Below are 22,686 nucleotides of genomic sequence, written 5' to 3'. Positions count from 1 at the left end.
ATATGATAGTCATACCTAATTAGTTCAGATGTTGGTTGTAGAGTTGTAATAGTTTCAGACATTCTTCCACTTACATGGTAATCTTTGCTTCTGACAAAACCTCTGTCTGCTGAACTGCAAATGGCTAAAAATAGGCTGTACAATACTTCGGAAATTTAGAGCTTATTGTGCTTTGACGTGAAGATCATTTTCTTTTCTTTTTCAATCTTCAGAAGACAGTCAATTACATATGTAGATTAATCTCTCATTGGACCTATGATCCTCAAGTTGCAGTTATGTTTAGTTCTTTCACTGACTTCATTCTAAATAAGCTCGCTTGAAGATGTTGGTTTCTCACTGAAATTGATACCAGGACCAGGAAGCTCTTCAAAGTCACTATTATTTTTTGTGAGACTTGATAGTGAGTTTGACATTCTGGTTAAGACAGCCTTAGCCTTAGAATAGATTTCCCTACCATCCCTCGGCCTGTAACTCAATTTTCAAATTATATATGTGGTTTGTTTTGAGTTTATACAAATAAGCCACTCCAATTCTAACGGTTGGAAATCTTATTCCAATTATGTTCCAAGAACATAAATTGTCGTAAAGTACCTCTGGACCTTTAACAATCTCCATTCTGCACAGACCTTGTGAAGTCTAGACTTAGTTATATGTACATATTTCTTGGGATTAGAATGGCTCTAAAAGGTAAATCTGATGAAAGTTTGAAGGTATGACAAGTCTAAAATCTAGACCAATATAGCCTTTAACACTCTATTACTCTATTGTTAGTCAGCAGCCTAGCTTAATTCACCCATGACTTTTTGGAATTTAGATGTGACACTGAAAGACATGAATTCTTATGGAAACTTTCTAAGTCTCTCCCGGACAACTTCTCAAACCAAGGCCCTTGGACAACCATTGGGAAACTTTATAGCGTAGGCTGCCTGATTTAACCAGGTTAAATTCAAATATTATCTGTTCACACTCTAGTCTTCCAGAATTGGCCATGAGCTGGCGCACTTCTCATGGTAAAAACAGAAATTTACATTTAGACATTTCCTGGTAATTCAGTATGAAGATTCCAAAACTACATTGCTGATACTGGATGACCTGCTTAACTCTAACAAAATAATCTTCCTTTTCATGTGATTCTGTTGTCACCACATTTTTGGAGGTGGCTTCAAAATCTCTTCACTTACGTGCTTTCTGCACGCCCCTTTTGTATTTGCATTGAGTGAATTGGTTATTCCCTGTTATCTTACAAAATAATATAAAAAGCTTTGTACTTTTTGGTAGAGCAACCAATGGATATTACATTTTTAAAGTGACATAATAATTCAAGAAACAACCAAATAAAAACACATTAACCTTTTATTTTTGTTTTCACAGTTTAAAAATTCATATTCGTCAGGACAATTAAATTCATAGAGTATGACCGGTGACTTTTATGAAACCTGCTCAGCGGAACTTTGTTAAAGTACTATATTGTACATTTGACAAGGTAAATTGAATGAAGTGAGTTAAAACTTCCAGCCTGTCAAACAGAAACATGGATTTTTTTAGATGTCAGTGCTAATATTCTTCAAAACATAAACCCATTAATTCCCTTCTAACAATACAATTAAAATTTGTCTAGTTACTTTCAATACCTAAACTTTCCTTCAAGTAAACTACCTCCAGTTCTTCCTTTTCTTGACTGACTACCACAGCTTCCTTAAGTACAATTCCTCCCACACAGCTCCTGGTGAAGAATCAATTATACGTTCATGATTTTCACTCTTCCTCTCCTCTGGTTAGCATGACTATATTCCATACTGCTATATTCATCATGTCATCCATTATCCTCCATTGAAAATTCTTCTCTCCTTATTTTTCACACACACCTTCTTGCACCTTCTTACCCTGTCAATTCTTCAGCTCCCTCTCAGAATAATGATCGGGGGACGCCCACGGTGACCGGGTCTCTGGCACTGAGCCTGCCGCTGTTGTGCAGGAGGGAAGGAGGGTGAAGAGAAATGCGGTAGTCGTGGGGGATTCCATAGTCAGCGGAACAGACAGGAGATTCTGTGAGCCTGACAGAGATACCCGCATGGTGTGTTGCCTCCCAGGTGCCAGGGTACGGGATGTCTTGGATCGGGTCCTGAATATTCTAAAGGGGGAGGGTGAGCAGCCAGTTGTCTTGGTACATGTTGGTACCAATGACATAGATAGGACAAAGGAGGAGGTCCTGAAGAGAGATTTCCAGGAGTTAGGAAGGAAGCTGAGAAGCAGGACCTCCAGGGTAGTAATCTTGGGATTGCTACCTGTGCCACGTGCTAGTGAGGGCAAGAGTAGTCGGATCAGGCAGATGAATGCGTGGCTGAGAGACTGGTGTAGGGGGCAGGGCTTCAGATTCTTGGATCATTGGGATCTCTTCTGGGGGAAGTATGAGCTGTTCAAAAAGGACAGGTTACACCTGAACCCGAAGGGGACCAATATCCTGGCAGGAAAGTTTAATAGAGCTGTTAGGGAGGGTTTAAACTAATTTAGCAGGGGGATGGGAACCGGAGTGATAGAGCGGAGGAAAGGGAAAACAGAAATAAATCTAAGATAGTGAGCAGTAAAGATGTCAGGAAAGACAAGCAGGTGATGGGGCAAATGTGTAGCCATTGGGATGAGTTGCAGTGCAATAAAGTTGCAGTGAAATCAAAGCAAAAAGTATCAAATACTGGTGTTAAAGTGTTGTACTTAAATGCACGCAGCATAAGAAATAAGGTGGATGACCTTGTTGTACAGCTACAGATTGGCAGGTATGATATTGTGGCCATCACTGAGACCTGGCTAAAGGATGCATGTCTCTGGGAATGTCCAAGGATACACGGTGTATCGGAAGGATAGGAAGGTAGGCAGAGGGGGAGGCGTGGCTTTATTGGTAAGAAATGATATTAAATCATTAGAAAAAGGTGATATAGGATCGGAAGGTGCAGGATCTTTATGGGTTGAGCTAAGGAATATCAGGGGTAAAAGGACCCTGATGGCAGTTATTTATAGGCCTCCAAACAGCTGCAGGGATGTGGACTACAAATTACAACTGGAAATAGAAAAGGCTTGTCAGAAGGGCAGTGTTATGATAATTGTGGGGGATTTTAACATACGAGTAGATTGGAAAAATCAGGTCGGCACTGGATCTCAAGAGAGAGAATTTGTAGAGTGTCTGCGAGATGGCTTTTTAGAACAGCTTGTTGTTGAGCCCACTAGGGGATCGACTGTACTGGATCGGGTATTGTGTAATGAACCAGAGGTGATTGGAGAAATTGAGGTGAAGGAATCCTTAGGAGGCAGTGATCATGATTACATGATTGAGTTCACTGTGAAATTAGAAAAAGAGAAGCCAAAATCTGATGTGTCGGTGTTTCAGTGGAGTAAAGGAAACTACAGTGGCATGAGAGAGGAACTGGCCAAAGTTGACTGGAAAGAGACACTGGCGGGAAAGACGGCAGAGCAGCAGTGGCTGGATTTTATGCGAGAAATGAGGAATGTGCAAGACAGGTATATTCCAAAAAAGAAGAAATTTTCGAGTGGAAAAAGGATGCAACCGTGGTTGACAAGAGAAGTCAAAGCCAAAGTTAAAGCTAAGGAGAGGGCATACAAGGAAGCAAAAATTAGTGGGAAGACAGAGGATTGGGAAGTCTTTAAAACCTTACAAAAGGAAACCAAGAAGGTCATTAAGAGAGAAAAGATTAACTATGAAAGGAAACTAGCAAATAATATCAAAGAGGATACTAAAAGCTTTTTCAAGTATATAAAGAGTAAAAGACAGGTGAGAGTAGATATAGGACCAATAGAAAATGATACTGGAGAAATTGTAATGGGAGATGAGGAGATGGCAGAGGAACTGAACAAGTATTTTGCATCAGTCTTCACTGAGGAAGACAGCAGGATACCGGACACTCAAGGGTGGCAGGGAAGAGAAGTGTGCGCAGTCACAATTACGACAGAGAAAGTACTCAGGAAGCTGAATAGGCTAAAGGTCGATAAATCTCCTGGACCAGATGGAATGCACCCTCGTGTTCTGAAGGAAGTAGCTGTGGAGATTGCGGAGGCATTAGCGATGATCTTTCAAAAGTCGATAGATTCTGGCATGGTTCCGGAGGACTGGAAGATTGCAAATGTCACTCCACTATTTAAGAAGGGGGCAAGGAAGCAAAAAGGAAATTGTAGACCTGTTAGCTTGACGTCGGTGGTTGGGAAGTTGTTGGAGTCGATTGTCAAGGATGAGGTTACAGAGTACCTGGAGGCATATGACAAGATAGGCAGAACTCAGCATGGATTCCTTAAAGGAAAATCCTGCCTGACAAACCTATTACAATTTTTTGAGGAAATTACCAGTAGGCTAGACAAGGGAGATGCAGTGGATGTTGTATATTTGGATTTTCAGAAGGCCTTTGACAAGGTGCCACACATGAGGCTGCTTAACAAGATAAGAGCCCATGGAATTACAGGAAAGTTACATACGTGGATAGAGCGTTGGCTGATTGGCAGGAAACAGAGAGTGGGAATAAAGGGATCCTATTCTGGTTGGCTGCCGGTGATGTTCCACAGGGATCAGTGTTGGGGCTGCTTCTTTTTACATTGTACATCAACAATTTGGATTATGGAATAGAGGGCTTTGTGGCTAAGTTTGCTGACGATACAAAGATAGGTGGAGGGGCCGGTAGTGCTGAGGAAACGGAGAGTCTGCAGAGAGACTTGGATAGATTGTAAGAATGGGCAGAGAAGTGGCAAATGAAGTACAATGTTGGAAAGTGTGTGGTTATGCACTTTGGCAGAAAAAATAAACGGGCAGACTATTATTTAAATGGGGAAAGAATTCAAAGTTCTGAGATGCAACGGGACTTGGGAGTCCTCATACAGGATTCCCTTAAAGTTAACCTCCAGGTTGAGTCGGTGGTGAAGAAGGCGAATGCAATGTTGGCATTCATTTCTAGAGGAATAGAGTATAGGAGCAGGGATGTGATGTTGAGGCTCTATAAGGCGCTGGTGAGACCTCACTTGGAGTACTGTGGGCAGTTTTGGTCTCCTTATTTAAGAAAGGATGTGCTGACGTTGGAGAGGGTACAGAGAAGATTCACTAGAATGATTCCGGGAATGAGAGGGTTAACATATGAGGAATGTTTGTCCGCTCTTGGACTGTATTCCTTGGAGTTTAGAAGAATGAGGGGAGACCTCATAGAAACATTTTGAATGTTAAAAGGCATGGACAGAGTGGATGTGGCAAAGTTGTTTCCCATGATGGGGGAGTCTAGTACGAGAGGGCATGACTTCAGGATTGAAGGGCGCCCTTTCAGAACAGAAATGCAAAAAAATTTTTTTAGTCAGAGGGTGGTGAATCTATGGAATTTGTTGCCACGGGCAGCAGTGGAGGCCAAGTCATTGGGTGTCTTTATGGCAGAGATTGATAGGTATCTGAGTAGCCAGGGCATCAAAGGTTATGGTGAGAAGGCGGGGCAGTGAGACTAAATAGGATAAAATGGATCAGCTCATGATAAAATGGCGGAGCAGGCTCGATGGGCCAAATGGCCTACTTCTGCTCCTTTGTCTTACGGTCTTATGGTTTTTCTCATTCTCACCAATCACCATATTGGCCACCACTATTTAACTTACTTTCACCATCCCATTCCTGCTTTCTGAAGAGAACATTTCCTTCACTCAGATCTTTTCTTTAGTCACTTGCAGTACTCCTCCATTTCACAATGCATCTTCCACCTTGTTCACAGGGATGCAGTATCATTTCCTGTTAACCTCCTCTGCTTCCACTGTTCAAATGTTCCTCCTAACATCGGCATCAGTATACCTGTAAAATTTTAGTTTTATATGAGACAACCGGCTGACCCGTTGGGACACCTTTTGAGAGAAAGGTAGTGCAGTCTGATGTGATGTGCTTTGGAAATTAAAGAAGAAGAACTCAGTGTATTAAAGAAGAAAGATGCGTAGCAAGATAAATATTGCTCCTCCTCGTTTAACAAAGGACACTTTTTATGACCACATGCCTCGCAATAATTACTCTGTGCCGCATATTCTATAGTTGATCTTTCCTTTTCTCCTCTGTCTCTTCCTCTCTCCTCCTTCTCTGCCTGTTTTTGTCATTCTGGAGACGCGCAGCCCTTTCATCCTTCATCTCTTCATCTCTTCTACCATTTGTTTTTTCCCTCTGATCCTGGAGTCTTGCAGCCCTGGCCTCATCTGATTGTTGTTCTCTCCCTCTCCTTGCCACTTCCCGACGACGTTTGGCGTCATCTCTTGACCATAATGTCCCCCTTCTCTTTCTACACGACATAATTAGGCTATCCATATATTTTTACCCTAATGCTTGATAGAAGATAGGAAGCCGTAACACCAAAGCCTCCAAGATGCCGTTGTATCTTGATGATATGGTTGGTGCTCTCCGAAATGGACGTGATAGCCCTGCCCTTTTGCTGCAGTTGGTGTGGCTGCTGTGAGCATCGTGAGACGCTGCTGAGGCTGGCCGTGCTCATGCGTCGTGGTGTCACGTCACGGTTTCCATGATGGCCAATCGGGTCTCGGTGAAAGGCAGCCTGTAGATTTTTGGCGAATGAGCAATTTTATACGAATATATAATCCTGAACTTTGCCTGCATTCTGTAAGTTAGCACATTTTAATTCGACTTAGCCGAAAAAAGTGCCGCTGTAATGCACAGTTTGCGCTAGTTGAAGGTCACAAACAGACAAACAGACAGAGTGTGATAGTTTTAGTAGTATATAGATTATGCATTTTCTCACCCTGTAGTTGGCTTTTTGTTTAACTACACATCCCTAAATGAAACTAGAGTTTATTCTAGATAGTATCTACGTTTAATTCTGCACTGAAACCCACTCTGATTTCTCTATCTTTTATCTCTCTCTCTCTCTCTGACCCCTGCACTGTTCTAATGAAGTTCAATGATGAATAGTGTCTCATGCACCCCTGGAACCCCTTCTAAATTTATTCCCTTACCAAAGCTCTTTTGCTTTTGCGTTGATCCTTTCTGTCCATTGTTTTCCCAGTTCTTTGACCTGGAATGTTAACTCTGTTTTCCTCTTTACAGATAGTGACTGACCTGCTGAGTATATACAGCAGTCTGTTCTCAATCCTTCTTACATTAAATCACTAACAATAGCAGCAAAATAAGTTTTATATTTTTGAAATTGATGACTTGAAAACTTTCCCATGCTATGTAGCTGCTCATCCTGTCCCAGCAAGAAAAATTAACTTAGCTATTGTCATACTTACCTGTGTTAAAGCACTGAAGGCACCATTAATAATTGATATATTAAGCACGTTATATACATTGTACTGAGGAATTGGGTGTCATTGTGCCAATAACGAAACATTCGTTTAGTTAACAAAAGAGCAGTTAAAACTCAATTGTGCCACTATACATTCATGCGAAGCATTTTGCCAAGGTGCCAATGAATTCAATCTAAGCAGACAACATGAAAAGGAATTAACTCATGGTATTAATGAAACTAAAGTCTTTTATATGGTCCATTGGTTTAGATATAATGAGGTACTGCAGGATGACCCTATAATTTCAGAATTATATCTCACTTAATTCAAAACCTTGGAGATTTGTGACACACACAGTCTCTCTGGAACTGTTAATGATGTTTATAATGAAGGGAAACATAGTACACTAGGGGAGTAAGAATTAGTGAAATATTTAAATGAGAACCATAATATCATTCGTGTATAATCACACACTCTTAGCAATATCCAGATTTCCAACAGTGATAGGCATCAAATTATTAATTATCTTTTGAGCATAAAAATTATTGTTTTCAATATTAGCATAAGAAAGATTAATGCCTTTATCCAAATACTATTGCAACCAGGTATTAACTCATGATGTGCCATGCTGAGAAATTTAAATTGGATTTGCACATTAATATTACTAACGTACAAACAGCCAAGGGCAAGGCTGTATTCCTAAGACAGGCAAGGTTGATGTTGTTTTCTGTTCAACATGAATTTCAGTGTACAAAGAATAACTTTGAAATAAATATTCAGTTACATTAAGGAAAAAGGATGTAAGAAATTGTCAAAAAATACAGATTATGAAAATCTGGAAAATAAACATGGAATGTATTGGAAATACTCAACAGGTTAGGCAATACTTGATCCTGACACATTAGTTCTACTTATTTTTCTATAGAAACTAGAAAATATAAATGAAAGAAAGAGAATTGCCAACATTAGAAAAAAAACTGATCGAGTTTTTTCAAGTGCTGGAAATCCAGAGCAACAAAATGGTGGCATCTATGGAGAGGAACAAACAAGGCTGAGACCTTATATTAGGACTTATATTTTAGATAGGTCTTAAATTAGAGGCAATATGCACAGATTTAGCAAGCAATAACTACTAATGCATTTAGATAATTGTAATAGTTCAAAAATAATTTTTCAATGTGATCCATATTCTTATTGCATCTTCCATTTTCTCTTTATTGTATTGGATTAAAAACCAAAACCATTTTTTAAATTACGGATCCCAAATGACAGAATGTAATTTGTTTTTTCTCCTTTAGATGGAGGAACATGTGAAGTAATAGCTGCACACAGATGCTGCAACAAGAATCGCATTGAAGAACGATCGCAGACTGTAAAATGCTCCTGTCTGCCTGGGAAAGTGGCTGGGACAACTAGAGCCAGACCATCTTGTGTTGATGGCAAGTAAATTAGATCAATGAAAATTCAATTCAAAAATCACAGACAGAGATGTGTTAAATATAATGCTAATCAGATTTCAAGCAACTTGATCAGTATAGTAGCTATTATAATTAAATTGCAAACCTAGATCTAAATGAATTAACATCAAAAATGAGTCTTCGGATTTTTTAATTAGATAAATACCGGCCTCTGAAGAAGCTAACTACAAAACCTAATCAACGTAGTTACTTATATTTTATTTGTGTTGTAGATAAAGTAAAGTAACTCACTTTGGTTCAAACTGTTTGCTATTACTTTGTCTCCTCATAAAATGGAAGTCACTTCAAACCACATTTTAGCCACTGTGCTGCTGTCTAAAGGCTGGGTCAGTCAATATTGCATTGAGCATTTATTATAGTAATGCAAAAATGGTCTTCCACAGTAATGTGTGTTTTACTGCTTAAAATATCAGGGTTATTAACCTAAAAGATGCTTTCTGCACACTTTGATGTTACCTTTATAAGGAGAGACATCATGTGCTGCACCCTTCAGTTTGAATATAATTTGTGACTTATCTTGGTGGAAGCTGATAAAAACACAACACAGGGAAATGGACGTTTAAAATGTTCATGGTTAGCAAGAGCAATAGAGATCTCCTAAACAAATAATACTTAAGGTTTAAGAATAACGGCGCAGATGCATGAAATGGATTTGTATCAGGTGTAAAAAAACACTAGAGGTAAGTTTAAAATGGATTGAAGAAAGAGGGGAGAGAACAGTAGGGCAATCTTATGGAACGGATTGTTCTAAAAAGAACTTAGTACTTGCAGAGATGAAACTTGATCGTTTAAACTGCTTCTTTTAAAATGAGTTGATTGGTTCTGCGTTATTGTATCACTAAGAATTAGGTCTATATTTCTTTTCTGAGTTTAATTGGCAATTAATATGCAAATCTTGCAAGTTCTTGAGGAAACTGAATGGGGGTTATTGTTAGCACAATTCTGTTTGTTCAAAGCAAATGGTAGCATGATAGAATTTGACCATGGAAATATGACACCCAGTCTATCCCATCTTTCTGCAATCTTACTGGATAACTCCAACATCAATAATATTGTGGCTCATGAACTTGCTATTATGTTTCTAGGAAGATTTAGCCCATTGTGGATGTTAAATTAAACTGATAAAGCTGAAATAATTGTAATTTTGTTTTCAATTTTCAGCAATATGTCAAGATCTCTATTCATAGTTCAAAGGATATACAAGTACCAATTGTACATGAGGTGGATTTATCATTTGTTAAATGCGGTCAACAGCAATAAGTGTTGTATATCATTACTATAATTTATTAGCATACATTTCTATATAAATTGCAAACTAATCCATGGTTGTTTTGGTGAATTATTCTTGTGTATAATTTGCCCGTCAGGCTTACAGCTCACAATGAAAGAGAAACTGTTTCCTGCCAGAAATTACATCTCTTCTGTCAGCTGCCACAAATGCAAGCAAGCAAATTGTTTGCATGTTACAGCTTGTAATGTGCAACCAAGATAAACACAAAATACTCTGCAGATGCTGGGGTCAAAGCAACACTCACAACACGCTGGAGGAACTCAGCAGGTCGAGCAGCATCCGTGGAAATGATCAGTCAACGTTTCGGGCCAGAACCCTTTGTCAGGACTGTAGGGGGAAGGGGCAGAGGCCCTATAAAGAAGGTGGAGGGAGGGTGGGAAGGAAAAGGCTGGTAGGTTCCAGGTGAAAAACCAGTAAGGGGAAAGATAAAGGGGTGGGGGAGGGGAAGCAGGGAGGTGATAGGCAGGAAAGGTGAAGAAGGAATAGGGGAAGGCAGTAGAAGCAGGCGGAACCATGAGGGAAGTGATAGGCAGCTGGAGGAGGGGCAGAGTGAAACTGGGATAGGGGGAGGGAGGGGGAGGGAAATAGTTGGAGAATTCAATATTCATACCAAAGGGCTGGAGACTACCTAGATGGTATATGAGGTGTTGCTCCTCCAACCTGAGTTTAGCCTCATCATGGCAGTAGAGGAGGCCATGTATGGACATATCTGAATGGGAATGTGAAGCAGAGTTGAAGTGGGTGGCAACCGGGAGATCCTGTCTGTTGATGACCCCCTCTCCCGTCTTCAACCCTCCTCCTCCTCCTGGACACCCCGCCCGGGCCTTCCACCTGCACTCGATCTTTTCATCTCCAACTGTCTCCAAGACATCAACCATCTCAACTTCACCACTCCTCTCTCCTGCTCCAACCTCACTCCCTCTGAACGCACTGCCCTCCACTCTCTCCACACTAATCCCAACCTCACCATCAAACCCGCAGACGAAGGTGGTACTGTAGTAGTCTGGCGGGCGGACCTCTACCTCACTGAGGCCAAATGGCAGCTCTCTGACACCTCCTCTTACTTACCCCCGGAACAGGACCCCACCAGAAAACATAAAACCATTGTCTCCCGCACCATCACTGCCCTTATCAACTCCGGAGACCTTCCATCCTCAGCCACTAAGCTCATAATTCCCACACCCCGTACTGCTCAGTTTTACCTCCTCCCCAAAATCCACAAGCCTGACTGTCTCGGTAGGCCCATAGTTTCTGCCTGCTCCTGTCCCACCAAACTTGTATCTGCCTACCTGGACTCCATTTTGTCACCCACAGTTCAGTCCCTCCCCACCTGCATCCGGGATACATCCCATGCCCTCCAACTCTTCAATAACTTCCAGTTCCATGGTCCCGATCGCTTCATTTTCACTATGGATATCCAATCCTTATACACCTCCATTCCCCATCAAGAAGGCCTCAAAGCCCTCCGCTACTTTCTGGACAATGGATTTCACCAGTTCCCCACCACCACTACCCTCCTTCATTTGGCAGAACTGGTACTCACACTTAATAACTCCTCTTTTGGCTCTTCACACTTTCTTCAGACTAAGGGTGTAGCTGTGGGAACTCGCATGGGCCCCAGCTTTGCCTGCCTCTTCGTTAGTTATGTGGAACAGTCTGTGCTCCAAACCTATTCTGGTACTGCTCCCCAACTTTTCCTTCGGTACATTGACGACTACATTAGTGCTGCTTCCTGCACCCATGCTGAGATCGTCAATTTCATCGACTTCACTTCAAACTTCCACCCAGCCCTCAAATTCACTTGGTCTATCTCAGGCACTTCTCTCCCCTTTCTCGATTTCCATCTCTGGAGCCAGACTGTTCACTGACATCTTCTACAAGCTCACTGACTCTCATAACTACCTCGACTTTACCTTTTCCTACCCTGCTACATGCAAAAATGCCATTCCCTTTTCCCAGTTCCTCCGTCTCCACCGCATCTGCTCCCAGGATGAGGCTTTCTGTTCCAGGACATCTGAAATGTCCTCTTTCTTTAAAGATCGTGGTTTCCCTTCTGCCATCATCAATGATGCCCGCACCCTCATCTCCTCCTTTTCCCGCACCTCAGCCCTCACCCCATCCTCCCGCAACCACAACAGGGACAGAGTTCCCCTTGTCCTCACCTACCACCCCACCAGCCTCCGGATCCAGCACATTATCCTCCACAACTTCTGCCACCTTCAACAGGACCCTACCACTAAGCACATCTTTCCCTCTCTACCCCTCTCCACTTTCTGCAGGGATCGGTCCATCTGCAACTCCCTGGTCCACACGTCCCTCCCCACAGATCTCCCACCCGGCACTTATTCCTGTAAGTGTAAGTGCTACACCTGTCCCTGCACTCTCCTCTCTTGCCACCATTCAGGGCCCCAAACAGTCCTTCCAGGTGAGGCAACATTTCACTTGTGAGTCTGTTGGGATCACCTATTGCATCTGGTGTTCCCGGTGTGGCCTCCTCTACATCTGTGAAACCCGACGCAGATTGGGGGACCACTTCGCCGAGCACCTCCGCTCCGTCCGCCACAACAGACAGGATCTCCTGGTTGCCACCCACTTCAACTCTGCTTCATATTCCCATTCGGATATGTCCATACATGGCCTCCTCTACTGCCATGATGAGGCTAAATTCAGGTTGGAGGAGCAACACCTCATATACTGTCTAGGTAGTCTCCAGCCCCTTGGTATGAACATTGAATTCTCCAACTTCTGGTAATTCCCTCCCCCTCCCTTCCTCCATCCCTATTTCACTCTGTCCCCTCTCCCAGGTGCCTGCTACCTCCCTCATGGTTCCGCCTCCTTCTACTGCCTTCTCCTATTCTTTCTTCACCTTTCCTGCCTATCCCCTCCCTGCTTCCCCTCCCCCACCCCTTTATCTTTCCCCTTACTGGTTTTTCACCTGGAACCTACCAGCCTTCTCCTTCCCACCCTCCCCCCACCTTCTTTATAGGGCCTCTGCCCCTTCCCTCTTCAGTCCTGCTGAAGGGTTCTGGCCCAAAACGTTAACTGATCGTTTCCACGGATGCTGCTTGACCTGCTGAGTTCCTCCAGCGTGTTGTGAGTCGTGCAACCAAGATATCTGCCAGAATTGAAAGACAGAGATTAATTATTTTACTCTTCTAGAATGTTAACTCATAAATGAATAGCTATCATTTAACAACGTTCCCAGATGTCAGTTGATAGTTGATAAAGCCCTAGGAAAGTGATTTACAAAAGAAATTCTGCAAATGCTGGAAATCCAAAGCAACACATACAAATTGCTTGAGGAACTCAGCAGGTCAGGCAGCATCCATGAAAATGAACAAACAGTCAATGTTTTAGGCCAAGACCCTTCTTCAGGACTGGAAAGGAAGGGGAAAGACAACAGAATAAAAAGGTGGAAGGAGGGGAAGAAGGATAGCTAGGTCATAGGTGAGGTCAGGTGTGTGGGAAAGATAAAGGGCTGGCGATAAATGAAAAACATGAGTATAAGAACAAAAGAAAATAGGAGCTGGAATAAGCCATAAGGCCTCTCAAGCTTTTCCTGCCATTCAATATGATTTGGATGATGGTGACTATTGGTAGCTCTGGTTGAGGCGTTTGACTTAGTGGTGTTTGCCGAGCTTGGTAATTAGTTTGCAGGCATTTCATCACCAGTTGAGCTGTTAGTGGTGTTTCTCTCTGGGAGTGCTCACATATATGTAGCCGTCCATTCGCTTGCCTTGGTCCTGATTGGCTAGCCCTTCAGTTGACCTTCGCATTCTATTGGCTGGCATTCCTTTGGCTCTAGGGGTTCATAGGTGGCGTCTATTTCAATATGTTTGTTTACAGAGCTTTCAGAAGAGAACTATGCTTCTAAAACTTCTCGTGCCTACCACAAGAAAAGCTGCATTTGCACCTCATATAAGAAAAGCTCAAACACACTGCACCAGGCCAGGGAAGAGAAGCACTTATTCAAAGAGCTCCAGAACAATGGTTATCCATGAAATTTCATCAGGAAATGCTTACTAAGGAGAGAAAGGCACACAGGCCTTTCTCAATGTGCATTGAAGTATGCAACCTTGTTCTACATGAAGAATGCATCAGAAGTGATGGTTCAACTGCTTGAACCTCATGGCTTCACAATTGCTCACAAACCAGTGGTGACTTTAAGGAAGTTTGTCTCAAGAATCAAGGTACAGCTAAAAGCAACCAACAAAAGCAATGTGGTGTACACAATCACCTGTGGAGACTACAATAAGAACTACATTGGTCCGACAGGACGTAAACTGTCAACTCATTTACAGGAACACAAACTGGCAGTACGGAGACATGATCCACTGTTGCTGATCACAGTACATGAAGACCAGGAAGGGCACCACTTTAACTGGGGCACTGCAGAGGTTCTAGCGCAGGCTAACACGAAGCAGGCATGAGAATTTTTAGGAGCATGGTTCTCTTCTGATAACTCCGTAAGCAAACATATCAAAATAGACACCATTTTCAAATCCCTTAGAGCCAAAGAAATGTGAACCAATAGAATTCAAAGGTCAGCTGATAACCAATCATGACCAAGGCAAGAAATCTGGGGCCTATCTAAATGTGAGCACTCCCAGAGAGAAACACCAACAACTGTACACTAAGGATGTCACCTTGACTGGTGATGAAACATCTGGAAGCTAATTGCCAAGATCGGTAATCACCGTAACATCAAACAATTCAATATGAATATTACTGATCCATGCTGGCCTCAACTCCTCTTCTTTGCCATTTCCCAAAAAACCTTCAATTTCTCATTCTTAATATTATCTAAATAGGAAGTGACTGCAAATGAATGAAGTTCAAATGTGTTCACAAAATCTGCAGGCACATCCAACCATCTCAAATAGTTATTTATCCCCACTTTAGCTACTTCTAATGATCTAGCCTCCACTTCTCTCAGGGTTAAGGAATTCTAGAGAGTCACTAAGCTCTGAGAAAAGAAATTTTCACACAGCTCATTTTTAAATACCTAATCATACCACCTTGTGTGAACTGTCTGACAAGTAAAAACATCTCAACATCTGCCTCGTCAAGCTCCCTTAGGATTTGAACAAATTATTGTTTGAATAATGTCCCAGTATTTACAGACCCAACCCTCTCATCCCAAGAATTATCCTGGTGAATCTCCTGTGGACTGCCTCCAATATTGCTAAGTTCTGTTTTCGGTAAGAGGATCTTAGTCCTGGTTTCGCTTGGGGGTCCTGTATAACTATAATATAACCTTCCTATTTTTAACTCCATTCCCTTTGCAACAAAGGCCAGAATGCCATTTGTATTGTCAGCCCACCTGCCATTGTTTTATTTATGCACTCGAACAGTTAGATCCTAATGAACTCCACTCATTTGTAGTCTCTCTCTCTACTTTGAAAATCCACTCCTTGTTTCTCTTACATTTTAATAAAACTCAGAATTTGCTGGAACTACTCAGAATTATCTGCAGTAAAGGAAACATAGTTAATGTTTTGATCCGTGATTTTTTATATCTGGCAAAATACCAAAACTATATCCCATCTTCGGGTTTCTTCTTCCTAACCAAAGAGTAGTATATGAGTGAAGAATATTACAGTCTTAGTGTCTTGATTATCTCCCAAGTACAGCAATTCTCCACACTTCCAATAGTGTCAGAGCATCTTTCCTTCAGAGAAGTACTTGCATATCCTAGTATATGCAATAGTTCAATGGTAGTGTATCTCAAGTATAAATATAGTATCCTTAATAATACGAACTGGATAGTCATTCTCAGTTTTATGAAGATAGAATAAAAAGTCAATTACTGAGATACATAATTTATATTACAACATAGAGTAATTAATCTGTTTTATTTCATAGTGAGTGAACATACTGAGGAACAGTTCTGATAACTTCCACTGAGGTCAAACAGCATGCTTTACTTTGCATTGTGTAGATTAATCAACACGTCATGGTACACACAACAGTAAATTATTTACAAAACTTCAGGGATTTCTTTTCTTAGATTTTACATCATTCGTTTCTTCCTTCCAGAAGTTTCAATTGCAGTTTTCCATTTTAAGACCTGAACTCTTCTGTGCCTTTTACTGCACTTGACTATTTGTGTCTCTATCTTTACGCATGATTCAACACTATTGTGTGAGGTATTTATTCATTGCTAGAAAAAGCTCACAAATTGTATATCGATTACCTATTTACAGAAAACAATCTGCATTAGCATGTTAAGCATCTTTTCTCCGGGTCACTCTAATTTTTAATAGATATTTATTGTTCTACAAAATGATTTTGAAGTATTTTTCCAAAGTCTTTGACTCTTAGAACATTGAAGAGTACAGCACAGGAACAGGTCCTGTGGTCCATGATGTGCCAAACTAATTAGTAATTAAATGCCCAACTAAATAGATTCCTTCTGCCCAAATAATATACTAATTCTTCTATTTCCTGCACATTCATGTGCCTATCTAAGAGTCTTTTGAACACCTCTTCATATTTGCTTCCACCGTCCCACAGCCAGCACATTCCAGGTACCCACTACTCTGTGTAAAACACTTTCCCCACTTATCTCCTTCCAGCTTATCCATAAACATCTTATATGCATGCCCTCTGTTATTATAAATTTCAACCCTGGTATAATGATACTGGTTGCCGTCTTGGCGAATGCCTCTCATAATCTCTACCAGATCTCCCCTCAGGCTCCACCAATCCAGAGAAAGCAACCCAACTTTGTCCAACCTCTCCTTACAGCACATGCCCTGTAATCCAGGCAGCATCCTGGTAAACCTGTCCTGCACCTTGACATCCTGGTAAACGTCTTCCCCAAAGCCTCAACAACCTTCCTATACAGGGCCAGCAGAATTGAATGGAATACACCAGATGCAGTTTTACAAAGCTGCAACATAACTTCTTGACTCTTGAAATCATTTTCTTAACCAATAAAGGCAAGCATCCCATATGCCTTCCTCACCTTCCCCTCCATCTTGGTAGTCACTCTCTGGGAACCTTGGATTTTGATCCCAAGATCCCCCTCCATAACATCACTTTTAAGGGCCTCCCCTTAAACAGTGTACCATCTCTTTACACGTGATCTCCTAAAATGCAACACTTCACATTTGGAAGGATTAAACTCCAATTGCCATTTCTACCCATATCTGCAACTGAAATTAAGGCATCAAGTACAAAGCAAAAGATGGTGCAGTCATCCATGCTCATCATCCAGACATTACTTAATCCAGATATATTAAACTAGAATTAATGGTCCCTGCACGAATAATATTAACCGTGGGTGGCAGTGATATTGAGTTCATAACCCGAAAGAAGTTTCAAGACACTGATCTGCAGTATTTTAATGAAGCTATTTGTAATAAAAGTGCTTTGTCATTGAATGCATAGCTGATAGAGTGGTGAACTGTAATACATCATCCCAACTAGGTTACAGAAAGTACCATTCCTCAATACTTGCTCTAAGAAAGAAGGAGATTTTACAGTGGATTTGGGATGGACAAGGTTGCAAGTTAAAGATGTGGTGTCCAGTAGAGTCAGTGACAGGAATTTATGCAGGAAATCCTTCAATAATCTAACCAGACTAGGATAACTGAATATACCTATCCCCACTCTTCCCTCATAACCTCCTCCTAATAGTCACCTCCATCAATTGCACTGTGTCCATCAAAAACTTCTTTCTCATTCACTCTTCGGCCTGTTCATTACCCCATCATCAAGAATATCATGGAGAAGAATAACAGTGAATATCATGTTCCACAATTTTTGAAATGATCAGATGCAGCAAGGAGAACATTGGAGATTAGTGACATTCCAATCTCTGACCATTGCAGTTGACAGCTTTCACAGCTTTTTGGCAATGTCATTAAGTATCTGTAACCCAAATGCCAGACAACACTCAGTTATGTTGATTCGACTTCAGCACCTGGTGAACAAAAAATTATCGTCATACTGTGTCATGTTTTCATTTCCCAGACGATCTCAGTGGGCTCATTAAAATGTATATGGCCCTATGAGCCTGTTTGAACACCTGACATGCTGTCACAGTTGACCCATGAAGCAGACTGAACTGCAGGCGGCAGCTGGGCCTCAGGCAGTGAGTTCTAAGAAACTGCTCCTCAGTGACCTCGATAACCTTTGACAGCTTATGCTTCATGAAGCTTTTTTTCAAATGTTTCTAAACGTCTCTGATCAAGAGAGTTATTTTTAAAAAGTTAAAATAACTTTAAATAATTATATTTTGTATACTGCATACTGCTGCCAGCCATGAGGGCTTAGGCAGCGCCTTATATCAGGACCAAGGTAAAGGATTAGGACCTGTTCCTTTCATCAGCTGGAGCCTGTCACCCTCCAAACAAAACTACCCAGTGCACAAGTTGGAGTTTCTGACATTGAAATGGGCCATGGTGGATAAGTTGACTATATGGTGCCAAGTTCAAGGTAAGGACTGACAACAATCCACTGACTTGTATGCTGACCCTGCAAAATTGGATACCACCAGTCATCACTGGTTGGTGGCATTGTCTGCTTTTCATTTCAGCCTGAAGTATCAGCTGGGGAGTCAGAACATGAATGTGGATGCGTTGTCAGGACATTCGCATGAGGTGCTGGGAATGGACAGAAGAATGGGAGGGAATTCCTGCTTCTAGTGTTAAAGCAATGTGCCAGTTTTCCACAGTGGGGAAATCAGAGGCAAGGCTACAGCCTGATAGAGCTGTGGATCATTTGGGAGTTTTTAGTCGTGCCATTTCACAAGCATATTGCAACTTGACCACTCTGGATACGAAGCCTGCCTTGAGCGCTGCATAATTGGCAGCAGCCCAGCAAGATGACCCTTGGATAGGTGGCATTTGTTTGTCTGTTGTCAAAGGAGATATAGCCCAATTTGAGAATACAAAACACCCTACCATACCACTACTGATGAGGGAATGGGACAAACTGGAGTTGAGGAACAGAGTTTAATACAGGGTCACGTCTTCTCCAAACAGACCCTGGCGTTCCCAGTTGGTTTTGACTGAGAAGTACCGGAGGATGGTACTAAGGTCACTTCATGATGATGCAGGTCATGTGGGGTTTGACAAGACCTAGGGATTGGTCCGAGATCAATTCCTTTTGACCTGAATGCAGCTTGAGTTTGAAGAGCACTGGAAGTCGTGCATCCAATGTACTCAGAGGAAGACACTGCCCATGAGAGTTGCTCTATTATCTCACTTACAGAGTGTGGGCTTACTTGATTTCCTTTCCATAGAGCCTGATTCCAGCAATGCTGCAAATGCCTTGGCCATCGCTGATCACTGGACCAGATATGCTCGAGCCTTACCCACAAAGGACCAGAAATCATCTACAGATGCCAAGGTGTTATGGAAAAAATGTTTTATTTGTTCCTTATGGCCTCCCAAGGAGGATACACAGTGATCAGGGAAGGGAGTTTGGGAGTTGGCTCCTACATGGCTTATTGGGTGTGCTTGGAGTCGAGAAGTCAACATAAATTGGAGTTTCAGGTTGGAACCCTGGATGTCAGCAAAAATAACGAGTGGAGCCAGCATGTTGGGCGTTTGCTATACTGCTATAACTGTACACAAATGACCTACTGGATACTCGCCATACTGTTTGATGTTCAGGCACAAGATTAGATTGCCTGTAGATCTCTATTTTGACGCTGACAGTGATAACTTGCGGCAAAAGACGTACCTCAAGTATACGTCTGACATGAGGAAAGAACTGCAAAAGGCTTATGAGCTAGCAGCGGTGTCTGCTACCAAGCAAAACCAAGGAAACAAGAGGAGATTTCATCTAAAGACTAGGTTCTCTCAACTGATGCCTGGAGACAGAGTTTTAATAAGAAGCATAAGTTGGCCAACTGCTAGGTGTCTACACCGTATATAATGGCGAGCCAGATGCCATATGTGCCACCTTTCCAGGCGAAGCCAGAGGATGGGAATGATCCTGTCAAAATTCTTCATCAAAATCACTTTCTATCCCTAGGGCAGGAAGTATGTGTTGACCCAGAGCCTGACACAGAACCTACACCTACGAGGAGAACTCTGCACAAAAGGAGGAGAAAGGAAAGGCAACCAGCTGACAGTCGTGTGATTTCAGTGGAAAGACTTGAAGAGGGACAGATCACTGAATACTGTACTGTCTCAGAGGATGAGGAAATGGGAGTATAGTATGCTTTACCTTATGCGAACTCCCCAGGCATTGATGAAGAGATTTCTAAATCTCCGAGCCCTGACTTGAATGTAACGGGGAGGACTACCAGTAGACAGGCAGACGTGATAATAGACAGTGAGGGGAAACCGTGGCTACAATATAACTGGAGTTGAAGCTGAGTTCAGTCAGGTGGCCAGGGAACTTGAGCTGCCAGAAGGTACGAGTGATAGGCGGGGGACGCATCCCCAAGTGAACCGGAATAGCCACAAAAAGTGCCTGAGGCTGAAGAAGCTGACCATGCAAGGAGTGCTTTAGGAGATGAAGGAGTCTATGAAGGGAAGTTCTACCTGTGATGGGTAATGAGAATTCGGCACCATGAGTAAGGCAGTACACCCGACCACGTATTCACATTTAGACTGGTTTAATTGTAATGGGCCCTTTTATTTTTTTTCTTTTCCTTATTAACTTTGATAAAGTTGAAATTGATAAATATAGTTTCTTAATAATTTTGTACAGTGCACGATCTGTTACTTCTTATCAATCAATAATCGTGTATGGGCAGTATTTACCCAGCATTCATTCATATTGAGCTTCTTTTAATCGGAATTCCCAATATTCCTGTTTGGTTGAACCCCAAATCATACTGACCCTAGACGTATATTGTTTATGAAAGGTGGCCTTCTCATTTCTGTGTCTTGTGGCTGTTAGCAGAGTTAGCTAACGAGCCAAGTTTGTATATGAGCCCCGGTGACAGGGTTACAAATTAATAAAGCTTAAAATATGAATATACAGGTATGTACCCCTTAGTCAAAATTCTAAAATCCGAAAACCTCTGAAATCCGAAATTTTTTTTCAGCACTGACATGCCATCACAAATAGAAAATTCCACAAGGCACTGAGAAGGGTCCCAGGTGATGCGTAGGTCTCTGCGCACCACCGATAGTTCTGACAAGTGACTTCACATACATAAATGAACAGGAGTTAATGAAAAATTGAAAAACATCCAAAAAGTGAAAATGAAGATCTTGATTGTGTACTGAGGGAATGGATTTGTCAGCATCAGAGTGAACATGTGCCACGCTGCCAGGTACACTGACCATGAAACAAGCAAAGCTTTATCACAACGAACTGTAAATTGAGGGTAATTGTGAATATTCAGCAGGCAGGCTGGTTGCAGAAATTTAAGAAAAGGCACTGCATTAAATTTTGAAGGCTCTGCTGATCACGAAAATCTAACACCAGAACAAGTCACAATGCTGATTATTTTTATACCTTACATGACAGCATTACATTTTTAAAGTGTTGCAGTTGAAAATCTAAACACAGAACAAGTATACAATGCTGTTTTTTATACCTTACATAAAACCTAAAAAAAGTAAAATACAAATACAGTTTACTGTAACTTATAATCAAAACATGGCATCGTAGGTGGAGACCGAAAGCATGCTGTGGTTTGTCATTGTTCTATAGCTGATTCAGGTATTCTCCCAATGGTACCGTGTTGCTTTTGTTACCCTGTACACATTACACTTTCATTATATTAATGGTATGTAACAATTTTTACTGTTAGGTACATATGTGTGATGAACAAGTGTAAGGCAAAGTCTGCTTACTGGCAGCGCATAAATTCAGAGTCAGAAATGATGGCGATCCCAAACTATCTCATTATGTATTCCAAAATCCAAAATCTGAAACACTTCCAATCCCAATCATTTTAGATAAGGGAGCTCTCAACCTGTATTTAGAAACACGCTTGTTAATCATTTTAATTCCAAAACATAAAACTAACTTAATGGAAAAGGTGGAGAGTCCAAACTGAGAGTCTAACTATATTTTTACTTTATGTGAGGCACGTATACATATGACATGGTAGCGTCATGATGTATGCTATTCATGTATTTTTACATAAAACCCATAATGAATTATTTAAACAAACAAGAATGTTTAATCAAACAATGTATTTACAATATTTCTCAACTATTACTGAAATGCTAAATATACGCCACTCCTCCTTGCCTACCTATGAACTCCAATTCAATATAGAATGCATCTCAACTTACATACATACATATATACACACACACACATTATACATATATAGTATATATAATATATACAGGTGAGACGTGACTGTGATACAATCTCAGGTTCTGAGGACTCTTCCATGCTAGTTGTAGGATTTGACTCTGGGACTGCAGAAAGTGGTTCTGACATCTCAGGCCACCTTTCTTCTCTAACAATTAACTCTGTTCTCCTCAAATGATCCATGTGTCATCTCCAGATGATAGCAAACATGATCTCCACTGTGTAGGAGAGTGGTTCAGTTCTGTCCTTAATCCTTCCCAATACCCACTTTTAATCATCCCTGTAGTCCCTCGCCAGAGCTGCTTGTCCAGGAGTGAAACATTGAACCTCCTTGTCTGATGAGCATTGATTTGTCCCGCATACCCCTACTGAGAATGGGCTTGAGGAGATCCAATTGAGAATGCAAGGGACAACATAGGACAGCAT

At 41.5% G+C, this 22,686-nt stretch overlaps 1 protein-coding gene across 2 annotated transcripts in view; it reads left to right on the top strand.

Annotated features, from left to right (window-relative positions):
* The window catches only part of LOC134357087 (chemokine-like protein TAFA-1), a 633,714-nt gene that overhangs the window by 427,054 nt on the left and 183,974 nt on the right, over positions 1-22,686 (top strand). For both annotated transcript variants that reach the window (XM_063068395.1, XM_063068394.1), the window contains one exon: positions 8,547-8,687. In XM_063068395.1, the coding sequence (XP_062924465.1) occupies positions 8,547-8,687 (141 nt within the window). The remainder of the gene's footprint in view (positions 1-8,546; positions 8,688-22,686) is intronic.

This window comes from Mobula hypostoma, chromosome 15 (genome assembly GCF_963921235.1).
Source record: "Mobula hypostoma chromosome 15, sMobHyp1.1, whole genome shotgun sequence".
NCBI lineage: Eukaryota > Metazoa > Chordata > Chondrichthyes > Myliobatiformes > Myliobatidae > Mobula > Mobula hypostoma.
This window is presented reverse-complemented; position numbering and strand designations above follow the sequence as displayed.